The sequence below is a fragment of the Triturus cristatus genome, chromosome 1_1 (genome assembly GCF_964204655.1).
Source record: "Triturus cristatus chromosome 1_1, aTriCri1.1, whole genome shotgun sequence".
Lineage (NCBI taxonomy): Eukaryota > Metazoa > Chordata > Amphibia > Caudata > Salamandridae > Triturus > Triturus cristatus.
In genome coordinates this window covers 112,360,080-112,372,745 of record NC_140579.1, presented here as the reverse complement: position 1 = coordinate 112,372,745, position 12,666 = coordinate 112,360,080, and the positions used below count along the sequence as shown (strand labels likewise).

General features: G+C 48.4%; 2 protein-coding genes across 2 annotated transcripts in view; both read left to right on the top strand.

Annotated features, from left to right (window-relative positions):
• Nucleotides 1-12,666, top strand: part of PPP1R18 (protein phosphatase 1 regulatory subunit 18) — a 141,895-nt gene that overhangs the window by 48,202 nt on the left and 81,027 nt on the right. The gene's annotated exons all lie outside the window — the stretch shown is intronic.
• LOC146869692 (uncharacterized) lies at nucleotides 57-4,241 on the top strand. Its single transcript, XM_085611749.1, has 2 exons — nucleotides 57-1,857; nucleotides 1,897-4,241. The coding sequence occupies exons 1-2, from the start codon at nucleotides 952-954 to the stop codon at nucleotides 1,957-1,959; spliced, it is 969 nt and encodes a 322-aa protein (XP_085467875.1). The 5' UTR covers nucleotides 57-951; the 3' UTR covers nucleotides 1,960-4,241.

The following is a 12,666-nucleotide window of genomic DNA, read 5'->3' as shown; positions in this document are numbered from 1 at the left end:
ACTTGGTCATGGGCACAATTGCTTTCTTTATGTGAAAGGATTTTTTGCCAAATGTCTTTTTTTTTTTTACTTTTTCACGCATGGGGAGATTAACTGCTCAGAATGACAGTGGTGTTGTGCAGAGTCCTAACAAGCATTGACAAACCCAATGGTTCTCACATTGGTGAATCTTGGCTCATCCGTTGTTTTTGTTCATACTGGACAGCACGGGCATTGCTGACTCTGGTAATGATTTGTGGCCGTGCTGTGTAGTAGCGTGGCTGTTGTACAACGTGGCTAAAAACAGTTTTTTCAAAAGGACTATTATGCATTTAGCGGTAATGAAGTTAAAAAACAAATGCATATTAGCCTTGGCTGCATTATAGTGCTTTTTAAAATTAGTTTTAGCCACATTGCAAAGCCTCAGTGCTGCTGTACAGCATGGCTACATAATATTGCCAAAGCCAATCGCTCTAATAGGCGAGACCTATTGGCTTTGCCAATGCTTGTTCTTTTTTAAACTTCTTAGTTTGCAGTCTGATGGTGTCCAGACTGCAGGTGTGTCGCGAGCTGCTGTCTGATGGTGTCCGACTGCAGGTGTGTCGCGAGCTGCAGTCTGATGGTGTCCAGACTGCAGGTGTGTCACCAGCTGCAGTCTGATGGTGTCCAGACTGCAGGTGTGTCACCAGCTGCAGTCTGATGGTGTCCAGACTGCAGGTGTGTCCAGACTGCAGGTGTGTCACCAGCTGCAGTCTGATGGTGTCCAGACTGCAGGTGTGTCCAGACTGCAGGTGTGTCACCAGCTGCAGTCTGATGGTGTCCAGACTGCAGGTGTGTCCAGAGCTGCAGTCTGATGGTGTCTGACTGCAGGTGTGTCACCAGCTGCAGTCTGATGGTGTCCAGACTGCAGATGTGTCACCAGCTGCAGTCTGATGGTGTCCAGACTGCAGATGTGTCACCAGCTGCAGTCTGATGGTGTCCGACTGCAGGTGTGTCACAAGCTGCAGTCTGATGGTGTCTGACTGCAGGTGTGTCACCAGCTGCAGTCTGGTGGTGTCCAGACTGCAGGTGTGTCCAGACTGCAGGTGTGTCACCAGCTGCAATCTGATGGTGTCCGACTGCAGGTGTGTCACCAGCTGCAGTCTGATGGTGTCCGACTGCAGGTGTGTCACCAGCTGCAGTCTGATGGTGTCCGACTGCAGATGTGTCACCAGCTTCAGTCTGATGGTGTCCAGACTGCAGGTGTGTCCAGACTGCAGGTGTGTCACCAGCTGCAATCTGATGGTGTCCAGGCTGCAGGTGTGCCCAGACTGCAGGTGTGTCACCAGCTGCAGTCTGATGGTGTCCGACTGCAGGTGTGTCACAAGCTGCAGTCTGATAGTGTCCGACTGCAGGTGTGTCACCAGCTGCAGTCTGATGGTGTCCGACCGCAGGTGTGTCACCAGCTGCAGTCTGATGGTGTCCGACTGCAGATGTGTCACCAGCTGCAGTCTGATGGTGTCCAGACTGCAGGTGTGTCCAGACTGCAGGTGTGTCACCAGCTGCAATCTGATGGTGTCCAGGCTGCAGGTGTGTCCAGACTGCAGGTGTGTCACCAGCTGCAGTCTGATGGTGTCCGACTGCAGGTGTGTCACAAGCTGCAGTCTGATGGTGTCCGACTGCAGGTGTGTCACAAGCTGCAGTCTGATGGTGTCCGACTGCAGGTGTGTCACCAGCTGCAGTGTGATGGTGTTCAGACTGCAGGTGTGTCAAGAGCTGCAGTCTGATGGTGTCCAGGCTGCAGGTGTGTCCAGACTGCAGGTGTGTCACCAGCTGCAGTCTGATGGTGTCCGACTGCAGGTGTGTCACAAGCTGCAGTCTGATGGTGTCCGACTGCAGGTGTGTCACAAGCTGCAGTCTGATGGTGTCCGACTGCAGGTGTGTCACCAGCTGCAGTGTGATGGTGTTCAGACTGCAGGTGTGTCAAGAGCTGCAGTCTGATGGTGTCCAGACTGCAGGTGTGTCCAGACTGTAGGTGTGTCACGAGCTGCAGTCTGATGGTGTCCAGACTGTAGGTGTGTCACGAGCTGCAGTCTGATGGTGTCTAGACTGTAGGGCCTCACAGGAAGGGAAAAGAGTACAGTGGGAAGAACCTCCCCACCGAGGATTGGAGACCAGGAGCCACAGCAGCAAGAAACAAACCTAGTTGTGAACCTGTCGTCCAGACAATTGACACAGACAGAAGATGACGTCCTCCAAAAAGGACTAGGCTTTGTCCCAACCCCCAGAGTTGATCTGTTCATGCAGACCTGTGAATTACACCAATTTTTCCGCAAGATCCGACTCAGATTTTTCTTTGAAGGAAAAGCAAAGATACCCGAAACTGATTCGGGTCTTCGCAATCCTTCTACTTTCACCCCACACGCCGGGATGGTACCAAATGAAGTCCTGACTTACGAACAGGCAGTACTTAAGGAAGTGAAAACAATTCAAGGACGCCAATTTTTCAACAACATCAGCAACAAAGAAAGATTGCCTATTGAGACACTGGCCAATGATCCAAGTATCACTATTAAACAAGCCGACAAGGGTGGGGCCACTGTCATAATGAGCACAACAGATTATGACACTGAATGCCTACGACAATTGGGGGATAGGAAATACTACACTCCTATTTCTAAAAATCCTACAGAACGTCTGAAAACAACCATTACCAGTCTGGTTGATTCAGCTGAAAGCCAAGGATGGCTTAGCGAGAATGAGGCTTCCTTTCTCATCAGAAAAGAACCAAAGACCCCCTACTTTTATTTCTTACCTAAAATCCACAAGGGGGTCACACCAGTACCAGGCCGTCCCATAGTGTCAGGTATTGATTCCATTCTCGAACCCCTTTCGCAATTCTGCGACTATTTCCTGCAACCCCGTGATGAAAGATACCCCGTCATACATACAGGACACCACTGATGTACTACGCCTACTTGACCAGATTCAGGGTACTGATGACATCAATTTTCTCATCACCCTAGACGTTGTAGCCCTTTACATCAATATCCCCCAAAGGGCCACTCTGGAGGTTATTGAGGAGATTTTGAATTCAATCCCCTGGGAGTCACTTACCCCTCCATCTTTCATTACAGATTGTGCCACACTAGCACTAACTGAAAACTTCTTTGAATTCAGGGGCCAACTTTATCACCAGACACAAGGTACTTCCATGGAGAGTACCTTTGCTCCTAGTGTAGCCTGTTTGTATATGGCTTCCTTTGAGGGAGAACACATCTTCTGTGACACTAATCCATATCGCCACAACATTCGCCTATGGAAGCGCTTTATCGATGACATTCTCATCTTTTGGACAGGAGATTGTGTAAGTTACACTGAGTTCTTCACATGGATAAATAACCTCAATCCTTACTTAAACTTCACCATAACAGCGTCCCCTACACAGATTGCCTTTCTTGATTTAACCATCAAGCTGGCACAGGGTCACTTCTCAACTACTATGTACAGGAAGGCGACTGATCGTAATAGCCTGTTACACTTCCAGAGTCATCATCCCAGATCACTCAAAGAAAATTTGCCCTTTGGGCAATTTCTAAGAGTCAGGAGAAATTGCAGCACTTTAGATACATACAAAAGTGAATCAGCAATCCTGGCCCAGAACCTGAAAGCAAGAAACTATCCACAGAGGAGTATCACTCTGTCTAACAAACGTGCCCGCAATAACAATAGAGAAGGACTCCTGGAACATAGAAATGAGCCAAGTGTTTCAGAAACACTGACTTGTGTCACTACTTTTACACCGGTCTCCACACAATTGACCCGTGTGTTGAGAAAACACTGGGACATTCTCAATACAGGAACCTTGCACCTTGAAACACCACGCTTTGCATACAAGCGATCCAAAAACATCAAGGATATGCTCATACGAACTAGGCCCAAACCCCAGATTAAGTCCCTACAAAACACACTTTGGCAACTACCGCCGGTGAAGGGACACTATCCCTGTGGGACTTGTAGTGCTTGTACTTTTACTTCTGTACATAAAACAGTCACACTTAACAGCACCTTTGTTTGGGAATTGAGGTCCCACACAAATTGCAATACATCCAATTGCATCTATCTGCTTATCTGTCCCTGCGATCTCTATTACGTGTGGATGACGACTCGCCCTATCAAATTGCGTATTTCTGAGCATCGCAGTAGTTTCCGCTGCCATAAAAACAACACCAAACTATGTGCTCATTTTCATGAGAAGGGACACTCACCGGACTCGGTAAAATGGCTAATTCTAGAAGCCAATTCCCATCTTACCAAACCGAGTCTGTTCGCAAGAGAACAGAGATGGATACACCGTCTATCCTCTAACATTGGGGGCCTCAACGATGATATCCCTTGGGGCTCGATAAAAACCTGAGCTATTCCACATTATACCAGTAGCTTGACCCTTATGTTAGATGACGTTACAGTCCCATTATCAGGCCTACATCGAATTGGCATACAGTCCTAGACACTATGTGCACCACCTACATTATCCTCTCTAGGAGTGTCTCCAACAATCATGATACATCCTTATACTGGGTTTACTGGCCTTAATGTAGCCTCAGTTATGTAGCTATTCTTTAGCCCTCCGTTTTAATATGGCCGCCACAGTTACGAACACCTTTGGTCAATTGATCAAAATTTCATCCCAATCCATGGTGGCCGCCATTTCCTTTCACTACCCACACAGACGCTTGCTCCACCCTCGCCCGGAGTCACCTGACTAAGATTTCCTCTTTTTAGTCCTACCTCTCTGACGAACAAGTCACCTTCCGGACTCGGTGGAGAGGGTAGGTGAAAACGGATGGTATGAGCGACGTGAAATGTAAGTAGATTCACGCCCTGAGCACAATACTGCTAACTCCTGACCTCACTCTTCAACTAGGGACCTGGCCCCCATTAGCCTTAGAGTTAGGAATGCTCAGCGCATTTAGGTCATTGCCTGACAGCTCGTGCCACCTCTAACTAATTTAAACTAGTTCAGCCTATTTGATTTGTTACGCCGAACTCCCGTGACTTTTCCCATCGACTTGCATCGGCTTAGAGACTGCCGAATTGCGACTTTTGGTTTACGGGACTTGTCTCTGGGTATATTAACTTCGATTTCTACCCATTCAATGATCCCTTTACTCAGGATCCCCGTACAGCCGCACGACTAACACCTCATACTCCACACACACAAGAGGGTATTTCTATCAACCGCCTCAAGCATAGTTAACCTTTTGACTCCTCAGGTGATAGGTTAATCGCTCCTCGCTTACAGCCCACGAGTCGTGCTGATTCATTTCTGTACATACCGTATATCTTTGGTGCACCATAGAAGATGACCTCCTTTCACACCGATTATTGATGTATAGATGTTACTTCAATTCATTTTACTTATTTCATTGCTACATGCTTGCAAATACATTATACCAAAATTGTGCTGCTATGCATTGTGTCTTTCATTGTTGCTTTACCCACACCATTATTTGGTCCCGTGTACAGTTCTACTTTATGAGGAATTCTAGCTCAATGTACACCCACCGAGTACTGTTGCTGTCTAAACGGATACTAAATAGGGTAAGTCCTTTCTTTAGTATTTCCCACTGCATTTTTATGAAGTCCACATAGGTGAATAGCCACTTCTAGTTCACCGTGGGGATACACCACCAATGTATTTGTTCTGATGCGTTTTTAGCATTAGAAACCACCACTGTTTTTACCTTTAGCATGGTTGAAGAGTCACGTTTTTGGCTGTTTCCCTGTACCAATGTGTCAACAGTATTCTGTTCTAACTGGCATCATTCACCTTTTCCTTTACAGGTAATACCAGACACTGACAGGTATTTTAAATAAGAGTCACTAATCGACGTGACACCATCCAGTCTAGAATACTGTTATAATTACATTCACTTTAGTTGTAGATAGTGTTTTTTCTGAGGTCCTGAAGAATCGCGAGTATACAAACTCATAGCGAGAAACATGTTGACCATTTTTAAGTTCACTCACACATGAGACATTATACTCCGTTGAGTGCCACATCTTCACGTATTTAATCAGGGAAGGAGGCCCCCAGAATAAAATTGATTCCTAGCTGGCACTCTTAACCCTGTTTTATACCACTTAGTCACATCTACACCAGTTAGGCCCCCTCACCCGCACTTCACCATACGGCAGTCGGATTGAAGATCTCCGACAAAGTGCCCCTTATTAAGGGAGCCCGTTAGGCATTGCACCGCCGGCCCGACGAGGAGCAGCCCATATGATGAAGCATGACACCTGCAAGGGTGTGTGAGGGCATTATTATACGACAAATGGATTACCAATTTCCAACACACGGTGGACACAATTGGTCCTAGCCTTCCTCTTGACTCTTCTCCCTTCTTTCAACTTTGAGGAACAGCGGAAATTTCCTTTTTGAGATTGTGTATCCCAGGGGCATTTTTTCCTGCTGGACCTCCCGTTCTCCTGTGAACGGAAATAGCCCCCCCCTTGTCCCTCTCTTTGTAACTCAGACTGTAGGTGTGTCACGAGCTGCAGTCTGATGGTGTCCAGACTGTAGGGGTGTCACGAGCTGCAGTCTGATTGTGTCAGACTGCAGGTGTGTCCAGAGCTGCAGTCTGATGGTGTCCGACTGCAGGTGTGTCACGAGCTGCAGTCTGATGGTGTCCAGACAGCAGGTGTGTCACGAGCTGCAGTCTGATGGTGTCAGACTGCAGGAGTGTCCAGAGCTGCAGTCTGATGGTGTCCACCTGCAGGTGTGTCACGAGGTGCAGTCTGATGGTGTCCAGACTGCAGGTGTGTCCAGAGCTGCAGTCTGGTGGTGTCCGACTGCAGGTGTGTCACGAGCTGCAGTCTGATGGTGTCAGACTGCAGGAGTGTCCAGAGCTGCAGTCTGATGGTGTCCACCTGCAGGTGTGTCACGAGGTGCAGTCTGATGGTGTCCAGACTGCAGGTGTGTCCAGAGCTGCAGTCTGATGGTGTCCGACTGCAGGTGTGTCACGAGCTGCAGTCTGATGGTGTCCAGACAGCAGGTGTGTCACGAGCTGCAGTCTGATGGTGTCACACTGCAGGAGTGTCCAGAGCTGCAGTCTGATGGTGTCCACCTGCAGGTGTGTCACGAGCTGCAGTCTGATGGTGTCCAGACTGCAGGTGTGTCCAGAGCTGCAGTCTGATGGTGTCCAGACAGCAGGAGTGTCCAGAGCTGCAGTCTGATGGTGTCCAGACAGCAGGAGTGTCCAGAGCTGCAGTCTGATGGTGTCCGACTGCAGGAGTGTCCAGAGCTGCAGTCTGATGGTGTCCACCTGCAGGTGTGTCACGAGGTGCAGTCTGATGGTGTCCAGACTGCAGATGTGTCCAGAGCTGCTGTCTGATGGTGTCCAGACAGCAGGAGTGTCCAGAGCTGCAGTCTGATGGTGTCCGACTGCAGGAGTGTCCAGAGCTGCAGTCTGATGGTGTCCACCTGCAGGTGTGTCACGAGGTGCAGTCTGATGGTGTCCAGACTGCAGATGTGTCCAGAGCTGCAGTCTGATGGTGTCCGACTGCAGGTGTGTCACGAGCTGCAGTCTGATGGTGTCCAGACAGCAGGTGTGTCACGAGCTGCAGTCTGATGGTGTCCAGACAGCAGGAGTGTCCAGAGCTGCAGTCTGATGGTGTCCAGACAGCAGGAGTGTCCAGAGCTGTAGTCTGATGGTGTCCACCTGCAGGTGTGTCACGAGCTGCAGTCTGATGGTGTCCAGACAGCAGGTGTGTCACGAGCTGCAGTCTGATGGTGTCCAGACAGCAGGAGTGTCCAGAGCTGCAGTCTGATGGTGTCCAGACAGCAGGAGTGTCCAGAGCTGCAGTCTGATGGTGTCCAGACAGCAGGAGTGTCCAGAGCTGCAGTCTGATGGTGTCCAGACAGCAGGAGTGTCCAGAGCTGCAGTCTGATGGTGTCCAGACAGCAGGAGTGTCCAGAGCTGCAGTCTGATGGTGTCCAGACTGCAGGTTTGTCACGACTCACCATAGCTGGTGAGTTTGCCTGAAAGATAGGCGGGTGCTGGTCATGAAGGCTGTGCTGATGATGCAGCTGGCTTTGAAGACGGTCCTGGCCAGCAAGGCGAGTCAACAAAGTCCCACCTGGATGGGAGACATGGGGGCACATTTCCTCAGGCCCGGGATGAGACGTGCTGCAGCATGTAGGATACCCCTAGCGGGGTGCCAGTGTGGAGTCGGGGAGGCCATGGATTGGGGCATTACAAACATTCAGGTGGGAGAGTACAAGGGTTTGAACAGTTCTGAAGTTGTTTTCTGGAAGAAATAGTTTGATTTTCTTTAGACGAAAAAGCTGGTTCCCGACCGTGTTTGTCTTTTGGCAGTGTGCTCCTTGAGGGTGAGCTTCTTGTCCAGGTGAATCCAGAGGACTTGGCATTCGGTGAAAGTTGGGGCTCGAGGCCTTCCAGGTTCAATCATTGAGCCAGGCTTTTACTGTATCTTGTTTATTGTTCTTGGCAAATCGCAGGGATTTATGCTCCAAAGATTGTCATAATGTTGTGCGTGAATAGATAACTTAGATGGGACTTCGTTATACCCCACAATATTTCAAAGCAAAACTCTGCGTTGTAGCATTCTTCGTACATTGCTCAGCTCAATATTTAAAGGAGCACAGCTCCCTGGCGCAGTATATTTATGCCGTGCTGCGTAGTGTGGGCACTCGCACTTATGGAGTTTCTTACCTGGCTGGTAAAGGGCGCTACACTTACATGTTCTTTAGTCCTGATGAAGACCAGGTACAACCGTTCCCTGGGGTCGAAACATTGACTTTCTTCTAGCTTTGGACTGCATCTCGCGAGTGCAATTATTATAGTTTATAACACTCCTTTGCAAACTTTTTGTGGCAGCCAAGTCCTGCATTTTCTTGTTTGTTTTTATGTTCATGTTAACAAACCATGACTACAGCACCTTCATTTATTTAATCTTGTGCACCATTATCTATGTTAATTTGATTCAAGTATCTCTAAATAAGTGTCTTTTAGCGTAAGTACCTTTTGCTGTTTATTACTCAGGATTTGTATTTTTGTAATGCCTTTATTTCTCCTTTCTCATATTTGTGTTTGCCAGCCTTGCACCTCTTTTGTAGTTCTCAAGGCCATTATTTCTTACGTTCCCTATTTTTGATGCGAGTTATTTCTACGGTGTCTAATTTGCTTTTGTTCTTATTGCTATTCCTTGTGTTGTGGAGTAGTTGTGCTGTGGCTGAGTGTGTCAGTGGACAACCTTAAGCTGTTAAACTTTTTGTGCGTTCATCTGATGGAAAAACACACTTTTCCCGCACAGAAGGCTGCCAGTGGCGGACTGGCCTAGAGGGCAGTCAGGTAGGGCCTGGTCTGACAATTCAGCATGTGAGACCCTGGTTTGGCTGTTTGTGGTCGGTATGCTGTATTAAGGTAGGGACTTGAAGCCCTGCCCATGTCACTGCCATCTTTTCAATTGGCTCCTGTTACCATTCTATCGAAATCGTTGCTTTTCATTCATGAATAGGCTTAGTAGTCCCTCCTTGGTACCGCCTTGTCTGTATTTGTAGCCCCCATACGACTGGACATTTTACTTGTGTTGTTACACAGTCTGCTTTATCTAGTCAGTGCGAGAAAGCAAAAGACACACAATTGATGGACGGAATGCAGAACAAATCAAAACATTCACCCCCAGTCAAGAGATCTCGGTTAAATCCATCATTCTTTTGTGCACCACGCCACCCCAGTTTAGACCTGGCCATATGCAAATCAGTCTTGACCCTGTGCCTCATGGGAACAGTCCAGCCCGAACTGCCAAACCAGGTCGTTCCTTGACCAGAAACAAGCATCCTGGGATCGGGTCAGGGTTTTACCCCTCATCAGCCAGGATGGCTTGAATCCACTGACACAGTGAGCCCGGGACCTCGTCTGGGCATACCCAGCGCACTTAGGGCGAGAAAGCAAAAGACACACAATTGATGGACGGAATGCAGAGCAAATCAAACCATTCATACCCAGTTAAAATGGATTTATGGCCAGATCTCTGTACTGGGGTGAAGGTATGACATTGTTCGGTATTCTGTCCATCAATTGTTCTTTTTGTATTTATCTGGTTGGTGAGCATTATTTTCTTTAGTTATCTTCCCTATTCCACCGACGACATCGCAGCATGCGGGCACCTTTTATATTGTTATTAGTCATGTGTTTTTTCATTTCCAGCGCGGCCCGCTTTAGTGATAGTAGACCCGTTTATTTAATTATTTAATTTACAGCGTGGTCCGCTTTCACTTTTGTGGCCACGCATATTTATTTATTTAATTTACAGCGCTAGCCACTTTGACTTTAGTGGCTGTGCTTATTTATTTATTTCATTTACAGCTGGACCGCTTTCACTTTAGCAGGCGTGCTACAAAATCTTTACTTTTACATTTTCACTTTAATGTTGGAACACGCCCCTTTCATTAGACGCTGCTCACTGTAACCTGAATATAGTCAGCAGCGTCTAAAGAAAGGGGCGTGGCCACCATTAAAGTGGTCATGCATTTGTGAGAGTTTGAGCTGCTGGCATTAGAAATTACAATGCCTTTTATATATGCGTTGCTTTGGAAAAAACATAAATAAAAGGCATTATCATTTACAATGCCAATAGCTTAAAATCTCGCATTTGCGAGACCTATTGCATTGTAAATGCCTGTTTACTGTTGAATTCCCTGATGTTGAAACAAAGATTGCCTGCAGCAAGCTCAAATCAATGCAGTCTTTCCTACCATGCAAAACACTTACACAGAGTGTCTTTACAGGTTTAAAAGCACGCCAATTTGCAAACATGCGTCACTTTTCCAGGTATTTAATTCACTAATGGGGGGCACTTTTATTGTGGTTTCTGGCCTGTTGTCTGACCCAGCCCGGCTCTGAAGCCACCGAGGCACGGCTCTGTTGGGAACGGAGGTGTGGAAGGAATGATGTCTTTCGGGCCGATCATTGGAAGCTCGCTGCGGCCTTGGTTTCCGGTGAGCACTTGGCACCCAGATGACTTTGTCAGTGGGAAATACTCCTCGTACCCATGGTGCAACGCTTTCCACCCAGGTCTGCCCATTCTTGAAAATACGAACAGCGAGGCCATGCTAACTTGTTTCAGATACTCTTTAATCCGGTGCCTGCGTACTCCCCTCTAACTCCTCCCTCCCCCCATCACACGTCACATCCACAGGCGGCATTGCCAGGTTGATTTTTGGAAGAGTTTAGGGCATCAGACGTTGTGCTGATAGGATGAACTGTGGGTTCATGGTCAGAGTACTGGGTGTGTGAGGTGCCTTGGAGGGAAGGCGCCTGGAGGACTGCTGTGAGGCGCCTGGGGCTTGGGCATGTTGGCTGCTCAGCAGCGGGCACCTGTAGTGGCAGCTGGCGTGTGAGTGGTGACTGTGGGACTAGGTCGGGGCCTCCTGTGGTTTGTCTGCTGTTCCTTCAGCTGGAGCTGAACCGGACCCTGCAGCTTGTTGTCAGAGTTAGGTTGCATCGAGTGGCATGTGTGGCTTGTAGGAGGGTCTTGTTGTCAGGGCTAGGGTGCATCGAGTGGCATTTGTGGCTTGTAGGAGGAACTTGTTGTCAGGGCTAGGGTGCATCGAGTGGCATTTGTGGCTTGTAGGAGGGACGTGTTGTCAGAGTTAGGTTGCATCGAGTGGCATTTGTGGCTTGTAGGAGGGACTTGTTGTCAGGGCTAGGGTGCATTGAGTGGCATTTGTGGCTTGTAGGAGGGACTTGTTGTCAGAGTTAGGTTGCATCGAGTGGCATTCGTGGCTTGTAGGAGGGACTTGTTGTCAGAGTTAGTTTGCATCCAGTGGCATTTGTGGCTTGTAGGAGCCACTTGTTGTCAGGGTTAGGGTGTATAGAGTGACATTTGTGACTCGTAGAGGTATTTCTTTCTTTATAATATTTGGTGGGTGTGAGTGTGCGAGTAGCTTTGTTCCAGGTTCTGTTCTAGGCTACTCTGAGCTTTTTTGCTGACAAGAGGCTGTTAGGTTTCATTCCCCAAGGGGTGTGTGGGTGATAACAGGAAGTGAGGTGTGTGGGTGATGTCAGGAAGTGGGGGTGTGGGCTATAACAGGATGCGGGGTGTGTGAGTGAATACAGGAAGCGGGGTGTGTGAGTGATAACAGGAAGCGATGTGTCTGGGTGATAACAGGAAGCGGGGTGTGTGAGTGATAACAGGAAGCGGGGTGTGTGAGTGATAACAGGAAGCGGGGTGTTTGAGTGATAACAGGAAGCGGGGTGTGTGAGTGATAACAGGAAGAGGGGTGTGTGAGTGAATACTGGAAGCGGGGTGTGTGAGTGATAACAGGAAGCGGAGTGTGTGAGTGATAACAGGAAGCGGGGTGGATAACAGGAAGTGGGGTGTGTGAGTGATAACAGGAAGAGGGGTGTGTGAGTGTATACTGGAAGTGGGGTGTGTGAGTGATAACAGGAAGCGGGGTGTGCGAGTGATAACAGGAAGCAAGGTGTCTGGGTGATAACAGGAAGCGGGGTGTGTGAGTGATAACAGGAAGCGGGGTGTGTGAGTGATAAAAGGAAGAGGGGTGTGTGAGTGAATACTGAAAGCGGGGTGTGTGAGTGATAACAGGAAGCGGGGTGTGTGAGTCATAACAGGAAGCGGGGTGTGTGAGTGATAACAGGAAGCGAGGTGTGTGAGTGATAA

What these genes read in the sequence shown, in the direction of transcription:
- LOC146869692 (XM_085611749.1), top strand. Translation starts at nt 952, where the DNA reads ATGGTGTCCGACTGCAGGTGTGTCACAAGCTGCAGTCTGATGGTGTCT. An exon ending in CTGATGGTGTCCGACTGCAG is followed by an intron (nt 1,858 to 1,896) that starts GTGTGTCACAAG and finishes GTCCGACTGCAG; the next exon opens with GTGTGTCACCAGCTGCAGTG.